Source organism: Lepidochelys olivacea (genome assembly GCF_965140295.1).
Source record: "Lepidochelys olivacea isolate rLepOli2 genome assembly, chromosome: 2".
NCBI classification, from domain to species: Eukaryota; Metazoa; Chordata; order Testudines; family Cheloniidae; genus Lepidochelys; species Lepidochelys olivacea.
Genome location: NC_140412.1, coordinates 207,532,901 through 207,556,939, shown reverse-complemented (window position 1 = coordinate 207,556,939; position 24,039 = coordinate 207,532,901). Strand labels below are relative to the sequence as shown.

General features: G+C 39.1%; 1 protein-coding gene across 2 annotated transcripts in view; it reads left to right on the top strand.

The window, feature by feature from the left end:
* TAX1BP1 (Tax1 binding protein 1) overlaps nt 1-24,039 on the top strand; it is a 97,255-nt gene that overhangs the window by 13,135 nt on the left and 60,081 nt on the right. For both annotated transcript variants that reach the window (XM_084621557.1, XM_084621556.1), the window contains exons 3-5: nt 10,912-11,014; nt 18,656-18,843; nt 20,384-20,542. In XM_084621557.1, coding sequence (XP_084477683.1) covers nt 10,912-11,014; nt 18,656-18,843; nt 20,384-20,542 — 450 coding nt within the window. The remainder of the gene's footprint in view (nt 1-10,911; nt 11,015-18,655; nt 18,844-20,383; nt 20,543-24,039) is intronic.

Below are 24,039 nucleotides of genomic sequence, written 5' to 3'. Positions count from 1 at the left end.
CACATGATGGCATATATCACATTGGTAGATGTGCAGGTGAACAAGCTTCTGAGAGTGTGGCTGATGTGATTAGGCCTATGATTGTGTCCCCTGAATAGATATGTGGACACAGTTGGCAACGGGCTTTGTTGCAAGGATAGGTTCCTGGGTTAGTGGTTCTGTTGTGTGGTTGCTGGTGAGTATTTGCTTCAGGTTGGGGGGCAATGCCCCTCTGCCATGTACATTGGCCAAACTGGACAGTCTCTACGTAAAAGAATAAATGGACACAAATCAGACATCAAGAATTATAACATTCAAAAACCAATCGGAGAACACTTCAGACTCTTTGGTCACTTGATTACTGACCTAAAAGTGGCAATTCTTCAACAAAAAAACTTCAAAACAGAATCCAAGGAGAGACTGCTGAATTGGAATTAATTTGCAAACTGGATACAATTAACTTAGGCTTGAATAAAGACTGGGAGTGGATGGGTCATTACACAAAGTAAAACTATTTCCCCATGTTTATTTCCCCCCCACCCGCTACTCTTCCTCAGACGTTCTTGTCAACTGCTGGAAATGGCCCACCTTGATTATCACTACAAAAGGTTCCTCTTCTCCCCCTGCTCTTCTGCTGGTAATAGCTCACCTTACCTGATCACTGTCCTTACAGTGTATATGGTAACACCCATTATTTCATGTTCTCTGTGTATATAAATGTCCCCACTGTATTTTCCACTGAATGCATCCGATGAAGTGAGCTGTGTAGCTCACGAAAGCTTATGCTCAAATAAATTGGTTAGTCTCTAAAGTGCCACAAGTACTCCTTTTCTTTTTGCGAATACAGACTAAAATAACTAACATACTCTGAAACTTGTATGCCTTGTAGTCTTTTCATAGTTAGATGTGGCTGTTATGTCCATACTGGATCATGACTAAGACTAAGAATTTGTCTCTGGTATTTTTATTAAAAGTCACGGACAGGATGTGGCAATAAACAATGAAATCATGGAAATGTGCATACAGTAATGCACTTTTCACTACATCAATACAGGAGCTTTTGAATTGGTATCAAACCTTATATAATTTTAACTACTGACATGATTAACCGTTAGAATGTAAAATGGTCATTTACTAACAGAGCTTTCCATGATTCTGAAACAGCATGCTATATATTGCCAGGTTGTCATCTTTGAGCATCTATCATCTCACAAGATATCTTTGTAAGACTAAAATGATCTCTCGCAGTCTGCGCTGTTAACTGGCAACGATAAACACCTTAGAGCTATTACTTGGAAAGTGATCTTTTGAAGTGCCACAATGTCAGAGTACTTCATTTCAAAAACTGCACTGCTGTAGGTAAAAAACATGGGTTTTGCCAAGTCATTGTCTTCAAACAGGGGAATAGACTCAAACATATTTAGTGATGCAAGGTCAAGAAGTTTGGCCTGATTGGGATCAAACAGTTGGCAGGGTTTAAAAAAACACAACACAGCGGGTTGACAAAACCATTAAGAACCAGTCATATAGGCTTCAGTTTTAACACTGTTTTTGCAAAGGATTTTCTTAGCTAACAGGTTGTCAGTTGTGCCATTGAAGGACTTTTCCCAACTGGCAAGATCAGTCAAATCATTTGCCACCTTATGCATTCTGATCTCTCATAAGCAGTGAGAGTTGCCATTATCCTTGGTGGAAATACTTGAATTGCTGCAATATATCTGTTTTTATTTCTGTTGATTTTGTTAAAGTGACCACATCTTCAACAGATGAACTACAGCTTCACTTCCACTTCTCAAAAAGCCCCACATTATCCTGCAGCTGCCTGGTATGAAAAGGGACAGCTACAAATCAGCTGTTGCACCATGTGATTACTGGGGAAAGGGAATTGCAGGCACTTTCCCTTTTTCCTGCAATGATTGATTGAACCATGCTTTGTGGGCAGGGCAGGCAGTGAATGTACGTTTTACAGAAATAACAAGTTCATTTACTTTTCCAAATGTTTTTCTCCAGATATCGCCCACTAAGTTGAGATGATGTGCAGTGAATGTTATGTGCACTGCATTCAGAAAAAACTCTTTGAGGCTTCATTCCCAGGTTTTGTTCAAACATGCAGCATTGTCATGACAAAAGTAGTGACTTTATCAAAAGGAATTCTGTATTTTTGAACTGACTGCCCTAGCCCTGTTGCCCAGGGCTGACATTGTGAAGGTCACAAAAAATCATGAAATCTGTGACAAACTTGTAGCCTTAATCATGCCAAATAAATTTTGTATTATGTTAGCGAAGGATGGATTTTGACTCTCCCATGCTCCCGACAATTTTGACAAAAAATTAACTGATCCACCTGAAATAGTCTCTTCAACTAGATAATTTTTTTGTGAAGTTGTTTTTTTTAAAGTGGAATATGAAAGGATATCGGGCAACTCCAAGGATTTCCTGAGTTATTACTAATTTTTTTCAAAGTGAAATATTTCACTATTTGAAAAAAAAAATGTTTTGGGGGCAGGGGAGAGGGAGGAACATCTCTCTCAAAATGAATCAGAATCTTCTGTCTCTATAGTTTTTGAATCTTTTGGCTCCAGTCAGAGCTAGTGATTCTAGGTGTAAATGGTGGATGGTAAATTTTGAAGTTAATCAGTTGGGTTTATAAAGGAAACCCTAGTTGTATCCTTACTGTGGAGAAATTACAGTGTCTCAATAAGCTCTAACTTCTGAGAAAAAGAATAGCACATCATTTTCTTTCCATTACAAAAACTACTTTTGAGAACAGAGGACGCTAAATGGTATAGATCTGAGCTTTGATGTTGTTGGGACTACTGAAACAACGAGGAGTCCAGTGGCCCTTTAAAGACAGATTTATTGGGGCATGAGCTTTCATGGGGAAAAAACCCACTTCTTCAGAGGCATGGAGTGAAAATTACAGATACAGGCATAAATATACTGGCACATGAAGAGAAGGGAGTTACCTTATAAGTGGAGAACCATTGCTGATGAGGCCAATTCAGTCAGGGTGGATATGGTCCACTTCCAATAACTGAGGAGGAGGAGGTTGCTTTTGTAGTGAGCCAACGCTTCCAGTCTCTATTCAAGCCCAAATTAATGGTGTTAAGTTTGCAAATTAATTGTAGCTCTGCAATTTCTCTTTGAAGTCTGTTTTTGAATTTTTTCTGTTGAAGTATAGCTACTTTTAAATTGGTTATTGAATGTCCAGGGAGATTGAAGTGTTTATAGATTCATAGATACTAAGGTCAGAAGGGACCATTATGATCATCTAGTCCAACCTCCTGCACAACGCAGGCCACAGAATCTCACCCACCCACTCCTGAGAAAAACCTCTCACGTATGTCTGAGCTATTGAAGTCTTCAAATCGTGGTTTAAAGACTTCAAGGAGCTGAGAATCCTCCAGCAAGTGACCCGTGACCCATCTACAGAGGAAGGTGGAAAACCTCCAGGGCCTCTTCCAATCTGCCCTGGAGGAAAATTCCTTCCCGACCCCAAATATGGTGATCAGCTACACCCTGAGCATATGGGCAAGATTCACCAGCCAGATTCCCAGGAAAAAATTTGCTGTAGTAACTCAGATCCCACCCCATCTAACATCCCATCACAGGCCATTGGACCTATTTACCATGAATATTTAAAGATCAATTAATTACCAAAATCATGTTATCCCATCATACCATCTCCTCCATAAACTTATTGAGTTTAATCTTAAAGCCAGATGGATCTTTTGCCCCCACTGCTTCCCTTGGAAGGCTATTCCAAAACTTCACTCCTCTGATGGTTAGAAACCTTTGTCTAATTTTAAGTCTAAACTTCCCAGTGACCAGTTTATATCCATTTGGTCCTGTGTCCACATTGGTACTGAGCTTAAATAATTCCTCTCCCTCTCCTGGTATTTATCCCTCTGATATATTTATAGAGAGCAATCATATCTCCCCTCATCCTTCTTTTAGTTAGGCTAAACAAGCCAAGCTCCTTGAGTCTCCTTTCATAAGACAAGTTTTCCATTCCTCGGATCATCCTAGTAGCCCTTCTGTGTATCTGTTCCAGTTTGAATTCATCCTTCTTAAATATGGGAGACCAGAACTGCACACAGTATTCCAGGTGAGGTCTCACCAGTGCCTTGTATAACGGTACTAAAACCTCCTTATCCCTACTGGAAATACCTCTCCTGATGCATCCCAATACCGCATTAGCTTTTTTCACGGCTATATCTCCTACTGGCTTTTGTATGTTACCATTCCTGATGTCTGATTTGTGTCCATTTGTTGTTTTACGTAGAGACTGTCCGGTTTGGCCAATGTACATGGCAGAGGGGCATTGCTGGCACATGATGGCATATATCACATTAGTAGATGTGCAGGTGAATGAGCCCCTGATGATGTGGCTGATGTGATTGGGTCCTCTGATGGTGTCGCTAGAGTAGATATGGGAACAGAGTAGGCAACGGGGTTTGTTACAGGGATGGGTTCCTGGGTTAGTGTTTCCATGGTGTGTAGTTGCTGGTGAGTATTTGCTTCAGATTGGGGGGCTGTCTGTAAGCGAGGACTGGCCTGCCTCCCAAGATCTGTGAGAGTGAGGGATCATTTTCCAGGATAGGTTGTAGAACACTGATGATGTGATGGAGAGGTTTTAGCTGGGGATTGTACGTGATAGCCAGTGGTGTTCTGTTGTTTTCCTTGTTGGGCCTGTCCTGTAGTGGGTGACTTCTGGGTACCCGTCTCACTCTGTCAGTCTGTTTCCTCGCTACCCCAGGTGGGTATTGTAGTTTTAAGACTGCTTGATGAAGATCTTGTAGGTGTCTGTCTCTGTCTGAAGGAGACATGCCCTAATAAATCTATTAGCCTTTAAGGTGCCAATGGATTTCTTGTTGTTTTTGTGGATACAGACTAACACAGCTACCCTCTGATAAATTGTCTGTAAAAGTTTAAGGATCAACCCATTAACTGTGAAAGTGTGTTTGTTTTCCTTTTTGTTTGTTTGTTTTCCATCCAAGTGAATAAGGAGAAAAAATAATTATAAGGAATTGCTGTTTGTTTTTTGTTTGCATTTCTTTTGTTAATTGGAACTGGGGACTTACTGTATATAGGTCTCAGAGGAAGAAGTGATATCTATATATGTTGTACTTCTACTAATTTGAGTTCCAGTTCAGTTCTCACACAAGAGCTATATTTATGGTCTTATTGGCTCTGTACCATCTGTTTCGTGTGTTACTGCTTTAAAAATAAAAGTCCAAAGGTGGTGGTCTGAATTTAATAGTAATCTTTTTTAGGGTAATCTTTTATATTTACATGTCAAAATGCTGAAAAGGCCATTTACTGCTTATGTCAAACTTGGAAAAGCATTGTTTTAAAAATTCTATCTTGGTCTTGTTTCATATTCGCTCATTTTTTAAACAATACTCAAATGAAAACTGGTTAATCCTGCCTTTGAGTTCACAAATGTCAAGAATTTGTGTAAGTGTTCATAGGATCACATCTTAATAATCAGTCAATTATTTTTCTATAAGAAATGAAGGAAAAATAGACTGTGTGATGTAGTTGAAGAATTGTTTCTAAATATGATTTGTCATGGATAGAGTGGAAAAAAGTCAATTGAGAGAAATAATTAAGGTGTAACTATAGAACAAAATATTTGAATCTGTTACTTCCCTTTAAAGCTGTGATTTCAGGATTTTGTGTTGCCTGGATAACACTACAACACACACTAATGCAATGAATGGAGACTGGTTTATCACTCTGTTCCACTGTTAGTCATGTCAGCTGTTATGGTTGAGATACACAAACCAAACTTGTCTTGGCAGTCTTAAAAACATCTTTCAGATTTGGGATTGGGGCCCTCTGGACACTGTTACTAAGTAGTTTCACAGTCCACCATTTTCCCCCCATATATGGAGTAGGGAGCCAGGCGCTGTGCAGTATTACCTGCAGAATGCTTTTGCTTTGCAGACGGCCAGGGTGGGGCATATAGTAGCTTCTATCCCATACCTGCAGAATTCCATCCCCCAGTCTTATTTGTACTGTGTGTGAGGAGAAGTTTGCCACGAAGACAGAGTCTGGGTTTATTTTTTTACCCCTTTATTTGTAATTGAACTAAAAGTAGTTTTGAATGTTCTGATTGACAAATCAGACATATTTTGGCTTTTTGGATCATCAGGCTCCTTGTTATGTTTTAATCTGTCTGTGTACTGTGACCTCTGTTTTGGGATTCTAGATTTACCACAGGAAGTGTCAATGTAAAACAACAAAGGATATGGAATAAATAACTCGGAGTGTTTAACAGTCTCCCTCAACCTTACACCCACATAATCTAAATTAATACTAATACAAATGAACCCAAACATGTGCTACCTTTGTTGGTTAACAATAGGTACCTGTGAATCTTAGGCAGAGTCAGCTAGCTTCTTGTGGCTGTTTTTTTTTTTTTAAATGACGTGCAAGTCTTCTGTCTCAAATAGAACCTCCTTCCCTGCCCATTGAAAAGTATGTTTCACCAGGCGTCAGATAAACTCCTCATCACAGATCGGTTCCCATTTGTGATTTGGACTGCTCCCTCCCGCCCACCTATACACCAGCGAGGAGAATTGGCTACTCAAGAGTTCTCAAATTTCATTGCACCATGACCTTCTGACGACAAATTACTACATGACCCTAGCAGCGGGGGGCTGAAGCCTGAGCCTGCCCGAGCCCCGCCGCCCCGGGCTGGGGAAGGGGGCTGAAGCCTGAGCCTAAGGGCCCCAGTGGGGGGCCTGTAACCTGAGTCCCGTCACCCAGGGCTGAAGCTGTTGGCCCTGGGTTTCGGCCCCAGGCCCCAGCAAGTCCAATGCCAGTCCTGACGACCCCATTAAAATGGGATTGCGACCCTCTTTGTGGTCCTGACCCATAGTTTGAGAATCGCTGGGCTACATGAACCACAATGAGGGTAATTCCAGGTGAATTGACCAGTAGACAAATAGAGTAGCTTCTCTGGTCCTCTTCCCCCCCCACACACAATGAGGCACAGTATTGCTGCCCTACCACTGTGAGTGATGAGAAATAAAGGAGCTCCAGTCCACTTCGCTTCCAGAGTTGCAATTTTAGGGGACCCTAAGAGCCTTAAACCTACAGTGGGCTTGTTAACAAATATTCTCAGGGAAACATGGGGATATGTCTCCTCTTCCTCAGTGATAGTTTCCTCTGTTGCATTTGCAATTGGTTTTAGATGACTGTTTATCTAAAACTATTCTCCTCAAATTTATCTTTCCCATTTTAGCTCTTCATTTTCAGAAGGCTGTTAGCTTTCCTTCAGAGATGATTCAAATGTCATTGTGAAGAGATCATATCCAGGTCACTGCTGGGGTACAGTGTGATTTTTATAATCCCCGTGTCTGTGACAGTATAATCTGTTGCCATAGAGAAGATTATGATGGTAAGAGTATTTTGTGGTTATAAGATGCACTGTGAACCTCCAAGCCAGATCTTAAAAAGGATCTTGTGAAAATGATAAAATAAGTTACCAAAAGTCCTTTCATCAGACAAACATTACTTACAGTATCTAGTAAGCAAATATTTTATCTCCTTGACTTGCTCTTCTATTTGTAGTATTACTTTTGAGAATTCGGGGTCTGATCCTGCCATCCCACTCTGAAAACTCCCACTGTTGTTAATAGAATTGTTTCCTACTTAGAGACTTCAGAATCTGGCCCATGGCAGGATCCTGTATACCCCACAACAAGCTGGAGTTAATCTAATGTAAATTAGGTAATAGTGCGAGTTATGTGAACTTCACCTTTACTGAGATGTATAAAAAAGTCTTACTTAGTTTTAAATAGTGATTTATATTTCCTTCCCTGAATTATCTGTTCAGAAATAGGCCAGGAGGATTAATTTGCCTATACTCAACTTGGCTGTTGTTTTGTTTGTATCTAAATTGCCGTTAATCCTGCCTTCTATTGAATATCAGTTATTTAACCTGATCAATAAAAATTAAATATGTAAAAACACTAATTCAGAACAAAGTTTCAGAATGGGCTATTATACTTCTATATAAATCTATGCCAATTGAATAGGAAAAGGATGCTTTCATATTCAGAAAATAGTTAAGATTTCAAGAAAATACTAGGAGACTCTCTACCCTTCTTCCATTATTCTCCCCATTCATTCCTCTTAAAAAATTATGCTGATTACTGCCTTTTTGCAGGATGCTATATGCTAATAACCAGCAATAACTGCCATTTAAAGTGATGAGAGAGTTTCAAAATGACTTCTATAAAATGACCAGGAGCACAGTGAGGAAGTTTACTTCAGTACTTTCCAGCATTTGTTTTAGAGTTGGAAATGTTAGGAAAAATTAGAAATTGCTTCATTTCCTATTAAACTGAAATGATCATGACTGCTTACTGAGGAATCAGTTTCTGAATTTCAAAGTTGACATTTTTCTCCAGTTAAAAGACCAAGATTTAAAAAAACCCTCCAGTTGGTCTTCAAAAGCGAAGGCCTTCATTTAGTATCTGCTTGTGGAAGGGCAACTAGTTATTTAATGTAGTAGTCTGTATATGTGAGTGAAAAGTAGTTTCTGCAGAATAGGTTAGTTAGGAAAACTGAACAGTGTGTGTTCATAAAATGTATCTCTTCTAAATTTTAAAATCACAGTAAAATTTGGGGACACTTCACCTTTAGTAATTTTGTCCTTGGTCTGTATTTTAATACAGAACTGTAAAGAATACTTCCAGTAGGTAATGCTTGGTTATGTAGTAGGTTTTCTTCAGTGTGTATTTGAAGAAATCAAAAAATAAGTATAGCACATGTTTGGAATCACCATTTCTCCCTGAAATTTAATTCAAATTTCAAAAACGAAAGCTTTGACTCAAAGCCTTAAAGACTAAGCATCTAAATGAGACTTAACTGTTTTGAAGAAATATACGTGAAAACTTCTGGCAGAGGAGGATACAATGAAATGTGTTAGCTCTTCCTACAAGTGAATTGTGAGGTTCTCAAGTGTCTGTTCCCAGAACTTCAAGAAGAATTGGTTTGAAAACCCACAAAAGCAAAATCGTCAATACTTAGTTATTATTGATTCTCACAGAATAATGTAAAAATATCATGTCTGTGCAAAGATATTGGAAATTTCATGTTTGATTTATTCCAAAAGTATTTTATAGTGATGTTACTTAGAGTATTTTCCCCAGGGCAGTATATTTGAAACATACCTTTGTAAGGTACCAGTTTGGAGATGTCATGGATGCCTTTTTCTTTTAGCTAAGATTAGGGTCAAGAGTTAGTTGGTTCCATTTTGGTGGTTGAGAATTTTTCCAATTTGTTGCTGAACTATCAAAGATGCTTGCTAATCACTATAACTTCTGCCAGAAGGATTGTACGCTTAAGAGCATTTCTTCATAGTTCCTCCTCCTCCTAGTGTTGGAGTGAACACAGGAAGTGCTATAGTAGATCAGCCTAGTTTGGTATTCTGTCTCCAGTGGGAGATAGTACTAGATGCTTTAGCAGAGAGTAAAAGATACCCTCTAGTGGATAACTATGGAATAATCTGTCCAGAAATGTCTTGCTTACTGTCATTTTTAGTTGTCTTGTTAGCTGAAGGGCTTAGGTTTATATTACTTTAAAATCCTGTAGCTATTCTCATTTTCCATAAAAAGGAACTGGCATAATTTAAAACTGGTTCTCCTTTACAAATTGAGATTATTTTGACTCTAGTCATAAAGGAAGATTTGGCATAAACTTTACATAGAAATCTTGACTGCTTAAGTTCACTTGTTTACTCCACTTTTCTTTCTGAAGGGCTGCCTTCTTGCTTTTCAAAAATGGTGAAAACTTGTATTGGAGAGGCTATGAAAGGAGAGGTGGCCACTCATATTCACTAGTAAGGCCCATTTACCAGAGTTTTGGCTAGGTAATAAGACTTTTTTAATATCATATCACAGGAAAACTCTGTACAATCTGATTTTTTTTTCTTTCCTATTTTTCGTTATGCTATTAATTTGTGCCCATTGCTTTGTGATAATGGCTTTGATAATTAGGGGATTTTCTTCCCACAAAACAGAATTCCTGTATTTCAGATCCATGGAACTCTAGTTCAGGAAATCATACTTAAATCCTCTTTTAATCACTAGAGAACTTCTGTAAAGAAAAACAGTATCCCACATGATACAAACGAATAGGAAATAAGTGAAAATCATTGAATCATACTAATTGGAGAAAGGATCAAATTGTTCCAATAGATCTTTTCTTTCTGCAAGGGCTTGTTATGGGATCCCTCCCAATAGAGGGCAGATGAGATATTAAACTGCCTAACATACAGGTGTAAAATTAGGGATAATATTGAAATCAGTGGGCCAGACTTTCAGCCCAGTTGTTTTTCATGTAATTGGAATGCACCTAATGAAGAGTCAATGTTCCAGTACAGCGTTAGTCTTAAAGTCAACACCTGTGACTTTGCAGTGATTGGCAAAGGATTTGAAATCCATTGTTCTGGGACTGCATCAATCTTGTATCCCAATCTATTCCTGCTTTTTCAATGGAGAAGATAGCACTCCTAACCCTCCAAAAGCTTATTTCTTCTTGCATTGTGATAAAGATGTAGTCAATATTGGCATAGGTTGTCTCCTTATCTAAGTAGTTAAAATGTCTCTTTATTTTTGTATTTACTGATGTCTCTATCAAATTGCAATTTAATGTATAGTAAAAACTGTCTGGTGTTTAATTTATGATATAAAACTCTTTTATTGCATTAGGTAACAGCTAAATAAGATCCATACTAAAATTGACATACTTGTTAAATATTCCTAATTTGTAATCATTAGTCAATCTTTTTTCTGTATGGCAAAACTCAAGTATGCGGGTTACAGTGTGTTGTAAAGATCAGACCATGCTATCTTAACTGTGTGTAACATATTACTCTGCTTAGGTTTTTCTCTTTTGGTTGTTTTCTTTTAGGTTGGTTGGAGTACTGCTCGAGACTATTATACGTTTCTGTGGTCACCTACGCCAGAAAATTATGTGGAAGGATCAACTGTTAACTGTGTGCTGTCTTTTCAAGGTGAGCAAGTACATACTTGGTAAATCAGCATCTTTATGGATTTGATATTATATTGCTAATTTTTGCTGTTTAAAAACAGCAGTTATATTAATTTAACTGTACATTTATTGAATTGTTAAATGTGCTGAGGATGTATAGTGTCTCCAAGTTTAACAGAGAGAACTTGGACTTAAGAGTGGAATATTCCATGTCTATTTCTTTTTCACATGTTCTTCTCACATTTTACTAATTTTTATGAGACGTTTGAGAGAATATTCCCTTTTGCAGACTATCTGTTTCTATACTTCAAGCTTCAGGGAAATTATAATGGTGAATTTGTGATTTCACATATTGTTACATAGCAACAGACTGTTGGTAAATGACCAATCACAGGAGAACCATGTTGCCTGGAAGGTGTAGTCCAACACTTTTTTTTTTTCAATAAAGAGAAAAAAGAATACAGAAAATGACTTGTTCAATCATTTGGGTTTTTTAATACCGTTAAACATCGGAACAGGTTGGTGGTGGTCCTCCCTCACCCTTCGCTGGGTCTGTGGGAGACCACTCTGCCTCACTTATAGACATTCTTTGGAAAAGTTGCTCTGATGTTGAAGCCCCTCGTTAAATTGAGAGTGATGTTCAGGTTAAGACACAACAGAGCGATGGAAATGAAATTCTTCTTTCCAAATTTTCAGTTTTTTTCTTTCATTTAAGATTTTCTGTCCTATTCCAGGTTCCCTCAAATGTAACTTTCCTACCAGTCTTTTTATCACATATATTTTTGTATGCTATCTTTATCTTGAAGAAATGTTTCAAAATGCCCATGTTACCTTTGAAATATTGCCTGTGTTGCCTTTGGTTTCTAAAATTGAATGTTCCTATTCCTCACATCTCTCTCACTTTGTGAAAAATGAATTTGGGTAGTAAAACATTGTCAGAATATTTTATTCTCTAGTTGTGAGAGAAGATGCACTCTTCCCTCTTTAGCATCTAAGATTCATCAGGCATCAGTGAACAGAAATATAGAGCACTCGGAGATGGGGAAGAGATGGGTATGTGATTACTGCTTGAAGTAGGGGTGGTTATATCTGTGTGCTTTTGAGTTAAGTATAGAATTAAGATATTGAACAATAATATAAGAATGACAATTTGAGTCATCCGGTGTTGCTGAAAGCTGCTTTGGAGGCAAATATTATGTATGGTTCTAACTACAAGACCAAGTGTTGAATAATGTACTACTACATAGAAAAATGGCTTACAGAGTGGTGGTGTGTTGCCATCAACTGTGTGACTTCAGTGTATAGAGTGAAGTGTTAGTGTTTATCCTTCAAGGATTTGGAGAAGATGCTTGGAGCTGGAGAGATGGCAAAACATCATATGAGCTGTGTGGATTGATTTCAGGAGTAGGAATACAACTTAGGTTTTTACTTTGCCAGCAGAAAATTCAGGATCACTTATGTAACCTGCCCATGCACTAAGTGTATCTGATCTGAAGAGAAATGACAGTGACGCTTCCATGAAAGATTCTCACAGTACCATAAATGTATCCAATCTCAGATTGCTCCCTTTTAGAGATGCTCTTGGGCAACTTCTGATTTAGCTTGTTTATATGGCGAAAAGTATCTCCATTCAGCTTAAGTTTGAGTACTTGTGTGTGGATGCTTTATAGTCCCAGGCCCTCTATCTCAAGCCACTAAAAAACAGTTCAGGATTTAGACAGGTTCTGTGAGACACAACCAAAGTTGCATCCACTTTTAGAGGATTTGACTGGTAGCTGAGGATCTAGTTACTTGCATTTGCAAATCGCTAGCTTTGTGGGGTGTGGTGTGGTGTTGTGGGTTTGGTTTTTTTTGTCTACCACCAACTACTAGCAGCATTTATGTCTTATGCCTAAACTGAAGGTTCGGCAAATAGTCCAAACAGTTGGGAAGTTTTGTTTTTAAAATCTGAGATAGTGTGGAGTGCTTAAGGAAAAATACATCACATTCTAGAGCTACTGACGTCTCGTTTCTGAGGCTGAATTATTAGATTTTTATTCTTTATCAGTCACCCAAAAGCATGCTAAAACCTTTGGACATATAGCAAGACAGATCTCTGCCCCAAAGAACTTTCATGTAGACAAAATACAGATAGGGGAATGCAACAGAAAACAAGGTTTTTGACTGGCTTTGGTTGATTAGTTAGCTTGTTAGTTCCATGATATCTATTGTAATTTAGTATTTTTAATCTATGTTATATTACTAAGAGGTCATTTTAAATGGTTGGAGAAACATAGCTCTCTTGAAGTTTTTGAAGAATCTTGTTTAGAATATTTTGAAATACCTTTGAGTTTTGGCATTTCTTTACATCAGTGAAAGTTCTGAAATAAATATTTTTTAGATTTCAATTATCAAATATATGTTTTTAAATTTGTTTACATACTCATGTAGACTTGTTATATGTGGTCATAGGGTTTGTTTTCTGTGAGGTTTAGAGGAACAGAAATGAAAGGAAGAGAATGGTAAGAACTCCATTTTGGTATCAAAATGTAAACCGTGATTTTCTTTAGAAAATTCCCAAAAAATCCACCTTCTGTGCTTTTTTAGGAGTTCTTAGTAGTGTAAACTCAGGTTTTTTTTTGTCTTCTTATTTGTGGCCTCCTCACTCATTGTTCTGAGGCCTGTTTTCCCGGTCATGTTGCACTGCTTGATGTGCTGGTGGTCAAATTGTGTTCTCTAAACTAATAGCACAACATACAAGACTGGTGCAGCACAGCTGGAAGTGGTGGAGTGGCAATGTGGCATGACCTATTACTTTGTGCCCTGCATGGTGATAAAGATTACAAGATACCACATACCATTCTAAAAGGTTGTTGATATTGTAAGAACAGAATGCATAACAATATATCTGGTTTTTTTCAGCTTGTTAAAGAATGTACACACAAATTGGGCTAATAAGTTATTGAAAGGCCAGTTAAGTTCAGATCCTCAAAGGTATTTAGATTCCTAATTTCCACTGAAATCAATGGAAGTTAGGAGCCTAAATATTTTTGAGGAACTGGGTCTTGGTTCTCTTTGCTGCTGTTTTAATCTGTGCACGTCTGTTCTATATACTTTTGTAATTCTTAACTGAGGACTGCAGTCTGTAGAAACTATGTAATTGTGAAATCACCACTTTCATTTTTACTGTTTAAAAAACAAACCCCAGTTTCCAACTTTGAAGGAAAGAGCTTTCTTTTCACTAACCTGAAATGGCAGCTGCACTAATTGGAACTACAATCTCTGAATGTAATGTAGTCATCTTTACAGTACTCCTTTTTAGCCATAGTCAACTTCAGTCAGCTGTGTATTGCTTCCTACAAACAGGACAGTAATGTAATGTTCAGTACCCAATGCTGATGGTTGATCTGTGACCAGAATCCTTCATATGGCTATTCATTTTTTTTCTTTCTTAAAAGTGATTGATCTGCACTCCAATGTAGCTGTAAATGGCTACAGCATGGGCTCCCTCTCTTCCCCTAAACAAATTTGCCAGTATTGTCCTGAAGTGGTCACATTTAATGGCGAGACAAGAGTTTTTGGTCCAAAGTCCATTTCAGTCTGTCAAAAAATCGTATGCAGAGTTGTAGCCATGTTGGTCCCCGGATATTATAGAGTCATGGTGGGTGAGGTAATATCTTTTATATGACCAACTTCTGTTGGTGAGAGAGACAAGATTCAGGTCCTGAAGAAGAGCTCTGTGTCAGCTCGAAAGCTTGTCTCTCTCACCAAAAGAACTTGGTCCAATAAAGATATTACCTCACCCACCTTGTGTATTGAACAGTTGTCATTTTGTTCTAATATTTTACCCAGTTGCCAGGGTAGATCTTTGTAAAGTGAAAGCCTGTCAACTAGGAACTAAATAGTGATCACCAATTGCTTTTACAGAGTCCCAAACAGCCATTGAATGGAAATGACTGTGGAGTTGGGTAGATTCAAACTGCTAGTGCCTTTAAAAGTAAAAGGATCCATATCCATTACCAGTCCATAGTGTGATCCAATCCCCTGATGAGCAGTGAAATTTCAAATAAAATTTAATCTGCTATATTCCCTTGTTCAAAGTCCATCATTCTTATAAAGCCTGCCAGATTTTAACCTCTCTAGCATTCAAGCTATTTCCCAGTTGCATATTGGAAAATATTTTAAGTCTGAGCTCATTAAAATTTATAGGAGTTTAATTAGCCAAGATTATTGGATGGGAAAGAATCTTGTGCAGCATGCTTTAGGATATTTTAGATTTAGCAATTAGGTGTTTTGGAAGAACTGCACTGTTGAGATTCTGTTCTCTCCAATGCCTGGTCAATGCTGGGGAAATTTTCCAAAATATTCTAACTGGTTTTAAAACTGGTTTGGGTCAACCAGTTTTAAAACGTGCTGGGGTCACAGTGTATGCCCTGGTGGCCAGAACCATTTTTACTGCAGCTCCAACTGATTTTAACATTGGGTCACTAAATTAGTTTCAAAACTATTTAGAAATTTGGAATAATGTACCCAGCATAGACCAGGTCCCAAAGCGTAGGACTCTTCTGCACTTGATAGTAAGGTGATATTCCTTCAGTCACAGCAAATCTCACTAACAATGTTTTTCTTTTTTACATAAATAATTCTGAGAAGTGGTCCCTCTAAATTTTCTTTGTTCTGAGTGGGCTACAAAGTCCACTGAGCGCTACAATTTTATCCTTTTGTTCTTTTTTTAAAAAAGCGTTCTATTGTATTGCATTGAAAAGGGTAAAGTGACATTTCAGTAATAGGTTTCAGAGTAACAGCCGTGTTAGTCTGTATTCGCAAAAAGAAAAGGAGTACTTGTGGCACCTTAGAGACTAACCAATGCTCTAATAAATTGGTTAGTCTCTAAGGTGCCACAAGTACTCCTTTTCATTTCAGTAATACATATACATATTGGATATACGGGCATACATATCAGTGGTTTGAGTACCTATTAACTTTCAAGACTTTTAGAGTTGAAAACCACCCAAAGTTATAAACCCAGGAAGGTAGGAGCCTCGAGCTTTCCTTCTGGGAGCCCCCCTGCTGTTTCCTCCCAGAAGCCCCAGCTCCTCCCCATTCTGTTCATTACTCCTCCATGCTGGCTCAGGGGCTTTGTTACGGGGGAGAGATTTTAGGATCTTCCTCTCTCTGCCCCACCGCCAGCTGTACTGCTCTCCTTCCCCCAGGATCCAAGGCAGGGAGTTAACTTCAAAACTCGGAGCACCACTGCCCCAGCAGCGATGGCAGCACAGCTTCCCATCCCTCCCGCTGCGCTGCAGAGCCGTGTTGCTGGGGGCTCATTTCAACACCACCAGCCCTTAGATACTGCTGTCAGCAGCAGGGGCCAGGCTCTCTGTAGCCAGATCCATGTGCCCCAGGACTGGACCATGAACAGCCTTCCTGCCCCTCCACCCTACCTAAATGGTGCCCCTGAGCTCTGCCTCCCCCATCCCTCCTGGCTTGAGGATTTCTGCGGTACCAAGAGAAGCTGCTATGAGCTCTGGCAGGCAGAGCGGGACCTGGGTGCTGACTGCACTCCCTCCAGAACCCCGACTCCTGCACCCCACTCCTTACCGCTCCTCCCTGCTGGCTCAAGGCTTGTGAACAGTGCCTGGTGCCAAGAGGAGTTTTCATGGGTTCTGACAGGATGAGGGCCTAGGTGCCAGCCATGTGAGATGTGCAGTAGATACCACTACTGTATAGCTGTGTGTGCGCACAGCTTAAAAGAACAGGATTAGTAAGAGCCCCGCAAATCTGCGGATATTCACTTTATATCTGCAGATGCTGATATCCGTCAACCATTTTTGTGGGTTGTGGATGGATACGGATCCAAATTTTGTATCCACTAATCTAATGATTAGTGAGTATTGTGAGATCAGCAGGTGACTTGAAGCATGAGATTTTAGGAACATAAGACACAAACTGCAAAGGACCTGTTGTCCCTAGGGTTACCAAGTCCTGTCCCCATCACCACAGGCAACCCTTTCATTCAGTCCCACTCGTAAATTTGTTAATTAAGTTGTTTGTCCTGAAAACTCCTATTGGGAGACTGTTCCAGAATCTCACTCTTCTGATAGTTCTTCTTCTAGTTTCCAGCCTGAATTTATTCATGGCTAAGGCTAAGATTTTTGTCATGGATATTTTAGTAAAAGTCACAGACAGGTCACGGGCAATAAAGAAGAATTCAGCTGTCCCAGACTTCTACTAAAAATATCCATGATAAAATAGGAAGGGACTGGGCAGCTGTGGGGTGGCTGGGAGCTCTGAGGCCTCCTGTGGCAGGCCAGGGGCTGCAGGGGTCCCCGTGGCAGCAGCAGGGAGTGCCGGGGTCCCCCTGAGCTGCTGCAGTGGCGGGGGAGCTGCCAGAGTCCCCCTGCCCTGTGGCGGCGGCTGGGGAGCTGCAGGGTGCCCCTGCTGCCCATGGTGGCTGAGAGCTTGGGGGCCTGCTACCTCAGGTGGTGGGGGTACCTCACAGCTCTCTGTCGCTTTGGGAGGCAGCAGGACCCTGCAGCTCCCAGCTGCCAGGGCTGAAGTCATGGAGGTCTTTGGAAGTCATGGATTCTGCGACCTCTGTGACAACCGTAGCCTTATTCATGGCCAGTTTATATTCATTTGTTTTTGTGCCAGCATTGTCCTTTAGCTTAAACAACAGAGAGTGGGGAGAACTATCTATGCCTCTGATGATTTATAGAGAGAAATGAAATCCCCTTTCAGTTTTCATTTTGCTAGGCTAAACAAGCCAAGCTCTCTTCTCATAAGAGAGGTTTCAGAGTAGCAGCCATGTTCATCTGTATCCGCAATAAGAACAGGAGTACTTGTGGCACCTTTTGTTTGTGGCAACTGTTAGTCTCTATGGTGCCGCACGTACTCCTTTTCTCATAAGAGAGGATCTTCATTCCCGTCATCGTGCTAGGAGCTGTTCTGTGCACCTGTCGTTCAGAAGTAGTTATGTTGTATAACGTCTTGCTTCTAGAAATGCTGGGCTCTGATTTAATTGGTGAATGAAAACCAAGTATATGGGAGAGTTAAAAGGGAAGTGGTGAGAGCTTCAAGGTTATTTTTATGCCTGTTAAGAAGGAGAATGGGTAGGTACACCTAACACACTGACTGCACCTGGAATATATGCAGATAATTCCCACTGGCTACTGCCACTTCCAGGGGACCAGAAGGGAAGGTGGCACGGGCAAACTTTTCCCCTTCTCTTCCCCCCCACCCCCTTTTGTCCTGTAATAGTGTTAGATGGAATCCTGTGGGTGAGAGTGAATGAGCTGTAAAAGAAGGTGAAGAGATTATACATTTCAGCAATTGTGGAATTGGCAGCTTAAAGGTACATGCATTAATGGGGTATATTGCTGAAAGAGGCAGAGATAAGGTTGCATGGGCAATCTTAACTGTGCGTTTCCTAGTTTTCAGATGTTTGTTTTGCCCAATTCAGTGGTCTTCAGGAGGATGACATACGACCAAGAAACTTAACTCTCTGCATTGATGTAGTTTTTAGACATTGAATTATACCATAATTCACACTTAGTTTTGCTTTATTGCTTAAGTTAAACCAACATATAGGAATCATAATTGTGTACTGTGTGCAGCAGTTCTTATGATCAGTTTGTTGCCATGTAAAATGTTCTGTTTTACATGTTAATTTTTCTTTCTTTAGGATACTATCTACCAAATGATGATGGAGAATTTTACCAGTTCTGTTATGTAACCCATAAGGGTGAGATCCGTGGAGCAAGTACCCCTTTTCAGTTTCGAACCTCTTCTCCTGTTGAGGAATTGCTGACAATGGAGGATGAAGGAAATTCTGATATGTTGGTGGTGACCACAAAAGCTGGACTTCTTGAGGTTTGATTCAACAAACTCAGAAATGTTATCCATATTCTTATTTATATATATTTATTTCTGGTTTTATCTGTAGGACTTGGTGAATTAACTTTATATAAAAATATAAAGCTAAGCAGATTCCAAAGGTTTTTGATGCCTAAAACTTGAATGCGGATCTTGTTGCAGAAGATACTTGTAAAATACATGAATTCAAGTTTAAACTTAAGTGCTCAGCATGGCAGTGAGCATAGCATAAAAAGTTAAGTAGCTATATTTATAGGTGTCATTTTGTGCTTCACTTCCTTGTCTTTCAACTGCATAAATAATCCAAGGCATTCCTGTGGGGTTTGTTTGTTTGTTTGTTTTTAATCTGTGTTCCCTCTGAAAGAGCCCTAAAGCAAAAAAAGAAAAATTCAAGCTGCATAGTACCCAGATGCCTAGCAAGTCAAAAATCTTTTATTTTCTCCAAGCAATGATCTGTTATCTTCTGCCTCCCACAATTGCATCCATTTAGTGATGGTATCACAAATGCCTACAAAGATGCGCCCAGTGACAATCCCACATTTTATTTGTGGTCACTACTTCATAACAGAAAAAGGCAATTTCTTTGTTGAAATTGTTTGAACTAATTGGCAAAATCACTCTACATCTTCTTCCCATGCTTCAGATTTGATTGATGTTTCTAACTTGCCTTCAGATGTTGTGTTTGTGCCACTATCTAGATTATTGTTAGTCATCTGTGCTAGTTGGTTTGGGGATTTCAAGTACTGGGGATAAAAGGGACTTTATACAATGCAGGGTATCTAGCTGGGGTAGCTTACCTTCCCTGTCTTTTTTGCTGTCTGGTGAAGAATGGGTATTCAGATCAGTCTGCATTCCATGTCACCAGAATCACAGAAAAAGAAATTCCCACTTGAATTCCTGTCTGTAATTCTGTTATATGCTTCATTTGTCTTTCCTTCACTTTGGCTATGTCTACATTCAGGATTTTGTGAAGTTCGACCCAGCATTGCTGTACCACATGTAGACAACTTCTCACGGCAGGTTTAGATGATAGCATGCTAAAAACACTGCTTCTAGGTCTTGCATAGCTCTTCCACTGTTGCTAGCACTGGTGGAGCAACAATAATACTTCATTGAAGGGTGAGGAAAATTCACAGAAACGTGAGCATAAGTAAAGCCCACAACAAAATTTGGTTGTCTAGTACTAATCAAAGTTTCTGAAATTTCACAAACTAGGGAAGAGAGAGAGCATGTTAAGCTGATGTAGCCAGGGGGTGCATACTTTTTAGCTTCTGCTGGTTGTCATCTAGTCCAGTGCTACTCAAAGTGGTGGTCCACGGACTGGTGCCGGTCCATGAGCCATTGGCTGCCGGTCTGCGCGCACATTTGAAAAAAAAATTGCCGGTCCCCCACATCGGGTAGCTTGAGAAGCACTGACTAGTCTAGTGCTTGACTGATGTGATGGAAAGTAACACACATTAGTTTCTAATGGTTTGATGGGAGGAGGAGTCCTGTGGGGGAAAAATCACCTGAAAAGAATATTTATTCTGTTTTCTAGTTTAAAATTGAAAAAACAATGAGAGAAAAAGAGGAGCTGTTAAAGGTAGCTACTGCTCTGGAAAAAGAAACTGTACAACTTAGAGATCAACTTGAAAGACTGGAAGAAGAACTTAACCATGAAAAGCAGAGATGTGATCAACTTCAAACAGAGCAAAAGGTTAGTTATATAACTGATTAAAGCTGACTGCATAACATGTGTAATCCACCTTTTTCAAGAACTAACTAAACTGGATGGAAACCAGCTATCAAAAAACCCTCAGCAATTAGAGGGTTAAACAGTTTACACTTAGTTAGGTCAATTTCTATTACCCTCTATCACTATTCTTTTTGTGTTGTAAAATGGTTAAAATACTTCAGGATTTTGGTACCAGGCTTGATGAAATAATTGATGACAACTGTTACAAGATGTTTGACATTTAATTGTAGAGTTCATAATGGGAAAAATAGTTGAGGTAGTTCAGTTTGCTTGTGTTACTTTAAAATAGAGGAAGCGTTTCCAAATTCATTCCAAGCAATGGGCTCATAGAACACAGCATTAAAAGGGTACTAAATTTCAAAAAAGCAAATTCTAGGGAATTAAGGAACTTAAGTTTTAGCTAGCAGTTCCATGACAAAGCGTACTTATGGGGAATGAAAACTATTTGGGTTCGCTTCTCTGAAGGATGTGTCAAAGATCTGAGGGTAAAAGAAGTCCTAGCATTAGAAATGGCAAAAGCTGAGAAATCTAAAAATGAATATACAGTGTCAGGTAAGGTTTGCAGGGGAAATAAGAGTAGCAAAAACCAGAAAGAACTAATGGTTGTAATTAGGAATAAGAATCACTTCTCAGTGTATACCAGGGAGGAAACAAATTACTCTAGGCAGAGTATTTATAGATTCCTAATCAATTATTAAAATATAATGCTTTTTTTAAAAAAAAACTATTTTTAAGAAGGAAATAAAGTTGGGGGACAGACATGAGGTGATGGCATGGACAACTTTGAAGTAATGAAGCCTGTATAATATAGCTGTGGATAAAAAGGAGTTAATAGAATACTTGTAAAATGTCTGTATGTACAGATCAACAGTTCTGAATGATATAGCCAGGGATCTGAAGAGATTCTGCTGAATACCTTAACGAAACTTTTGTAATTTACTTTTGAAGAGTCATGGTGAAATGGACAGGTGCTAGTATTGCAGGATGAAGAAGTTCTAGTATCAATTTTAAATCATGGAAGAAGCAGCAATCTGGCTATTACTGGCCAGTAAATCTTACTTCAGTCTTTAATAAAAGAATGTAATAAATATTAAGAGAAAAATCTGTAGGTGCCTAGAAGGTAACTTTTTGGGAAATGGATGAGGACAAGGGAAAGGGTAATTACAAAATAAAGCCCCATGGTCCAACCACTTACAGATGTAAGCAGTGGGACTAATTATAAGGATCAGGCCTTAGTGGATGAGACCACATGTGTAATAGATATCTATCTATGACGGGGCGGCCAAACTTACTGACCCTCCGAGCCATATACGCTAATCTTCAGAAGTTTGAGAGCTGGGGCACACCTGAATTATCATGTATGTTTGGGCACTATAGATGATAGACACTATAAATATGTGTCTAACACCTGTGTGTGAAGTAAGTCTGCAGTTGAACTAGTGTTGTAAAGTCCCACCTACAGTAGCCTAACAACAAAGTTTAAAAGCCACTTGTCTAATGGGGCTCTAGAAAGCTTTAGCTGGCCAGAGTGGATAGGTTAAACAGTATAGAAGTGTGTACAGACCAGTGCTCGAGATTAGGATGAGACTGCTCTAACATTTTGTTTCATCGTGCTTGCCTGGCAGTGTGAGAGCAGAAAATTTCTTATTTGTGTGACACTATGGATGAAATCTTGACCCTATTGAAGTAAATGGCAAAATTTCCTATGGGAATTCTCCTGATTTTCCCAACAGTTCCCCAATTTGTGTGTGTGTGTGTGTGTGTGTGTATTTTTGGATGGAGATTCAATTTAGAGAGGTTTTTTCCCCAACTAGAGAGAAGCCTATGCTAGGTATTAGAGAAAGAGATTAAACTCCCTTTTCCCAAAGTGAAGCTGACACAGTTAAGTGTCAAAAAGCAGTACTATAGAAGCTTTCTTCTCTGAGTTTTGTTCCTACTTCTATTCTCTCCACCACTCCAATCTTGTTTCCCTTCTGTTAGTACTCTTTTTTGTTCCATTCTCCATATTTCACCCCATTACTTCCTCAGTCTACTTTACAATCTTATCTAAGCAGAATAGAAACCCAGTATCATTAGAGTTCAAATCACATTTCTGAACTCAGGATGTTAACTCAGGTTTGAAATTAGGCAAAATGAATTAATTGTTTCTTGTAAGAGAGCTTAACGCCTTGCATGCTGCCTTTCACCCAGCATTTTCAAACCCAAAGGTGCTTTGTTTTCTAAACATAATCTACTCAACTCTAAAATTCAGTGACTTACAAGTGGAATATATGATTTACCTTTTAATGGAAACGCTACATAACTTAAAGAATTGGTTTAAAGATTCCTCGGAAACAATTGTACAGTATTCAGTTAAATTGCAGTAACTGGCTTTTATTTTCTCTGTGATTTACAATTAGATCAGTTTAAACTAGCAGTTTTGCATGATACGATAATTTTTGAGTAAGGCAAGAACCTAAGCAATCCAGTAACTGGGCTTTTATAAAACCAAATAGGACAATTTTGACATCTTAAATGCTGAATAATATAACGATATTACAACTGTATAATACATGATGCTGTTCATCTGCACATTGTATTCATTATTATTTTACCCTTAAGTAGAAAGGCTAAAGAAATAATTTACAGGTTAATGTTTTCAGAGGTCACTTGTCACATACAGAAAGGCTTTAGTTGAGTTAGTGATTTAAAGGGGTTCTTATTTCTCTAATTTTTTCCATAATACTTTGTATTTTGAAATTCTGTTCAGATACAGAAGAAAAAATATTTAAAAGCTAAAAGTGAAGCTGTGCTTTTAAAAAATTATACCTCCAGATATACCTTTAAGATCTATTATATTATGTAAAATATCAAAAATTAGAACAAATACAGCCCATGTAATAATGATGGTTATAATCTCTGTGGGGTAACCAACACTTAATGGAGGGAGGATGGGATGTGAGTTTCTGTTATAAATACTGTTCAGCAGAGGCTTATAATTTTATGGTTTAAACTTAATTCAAGTTGAAACTTGGTACACACATTCTCTGATGGTGTCAAGGTTCCTCCCCCACTCTGAACTCTAGGGTACAGATGTGGGGACCTGCATGAAAAACCTCCTAAGCTTATCTTTACCAGCTTAGGTCAAAACTTCCCCAAGGTACAAAATATTACCCCCGTTATCCTTGGAATGGCCGCTACCACCACCAAACTAATACTGGTTACTGGGGAAGAGCTGTTTGGACGCGTCCTTCCCCCCAAAATACTTCCCAAAACCTTGCACCCCACTTCCTGGACAAGGTTTGGTAAAAAGCCTCACCAATTTGCCTAGGTGACTACAGACCCAGACCCTTGGATCTTAAGAACAATGAACAATCCTCCCAACACTTGCACTCCCCCTTTCCTGGGAAATGTTGGATAAAAAGCCTCACCAATTTGCATAGGTGACCACAGACCCAAACCCTTGGATCTGAGAACAA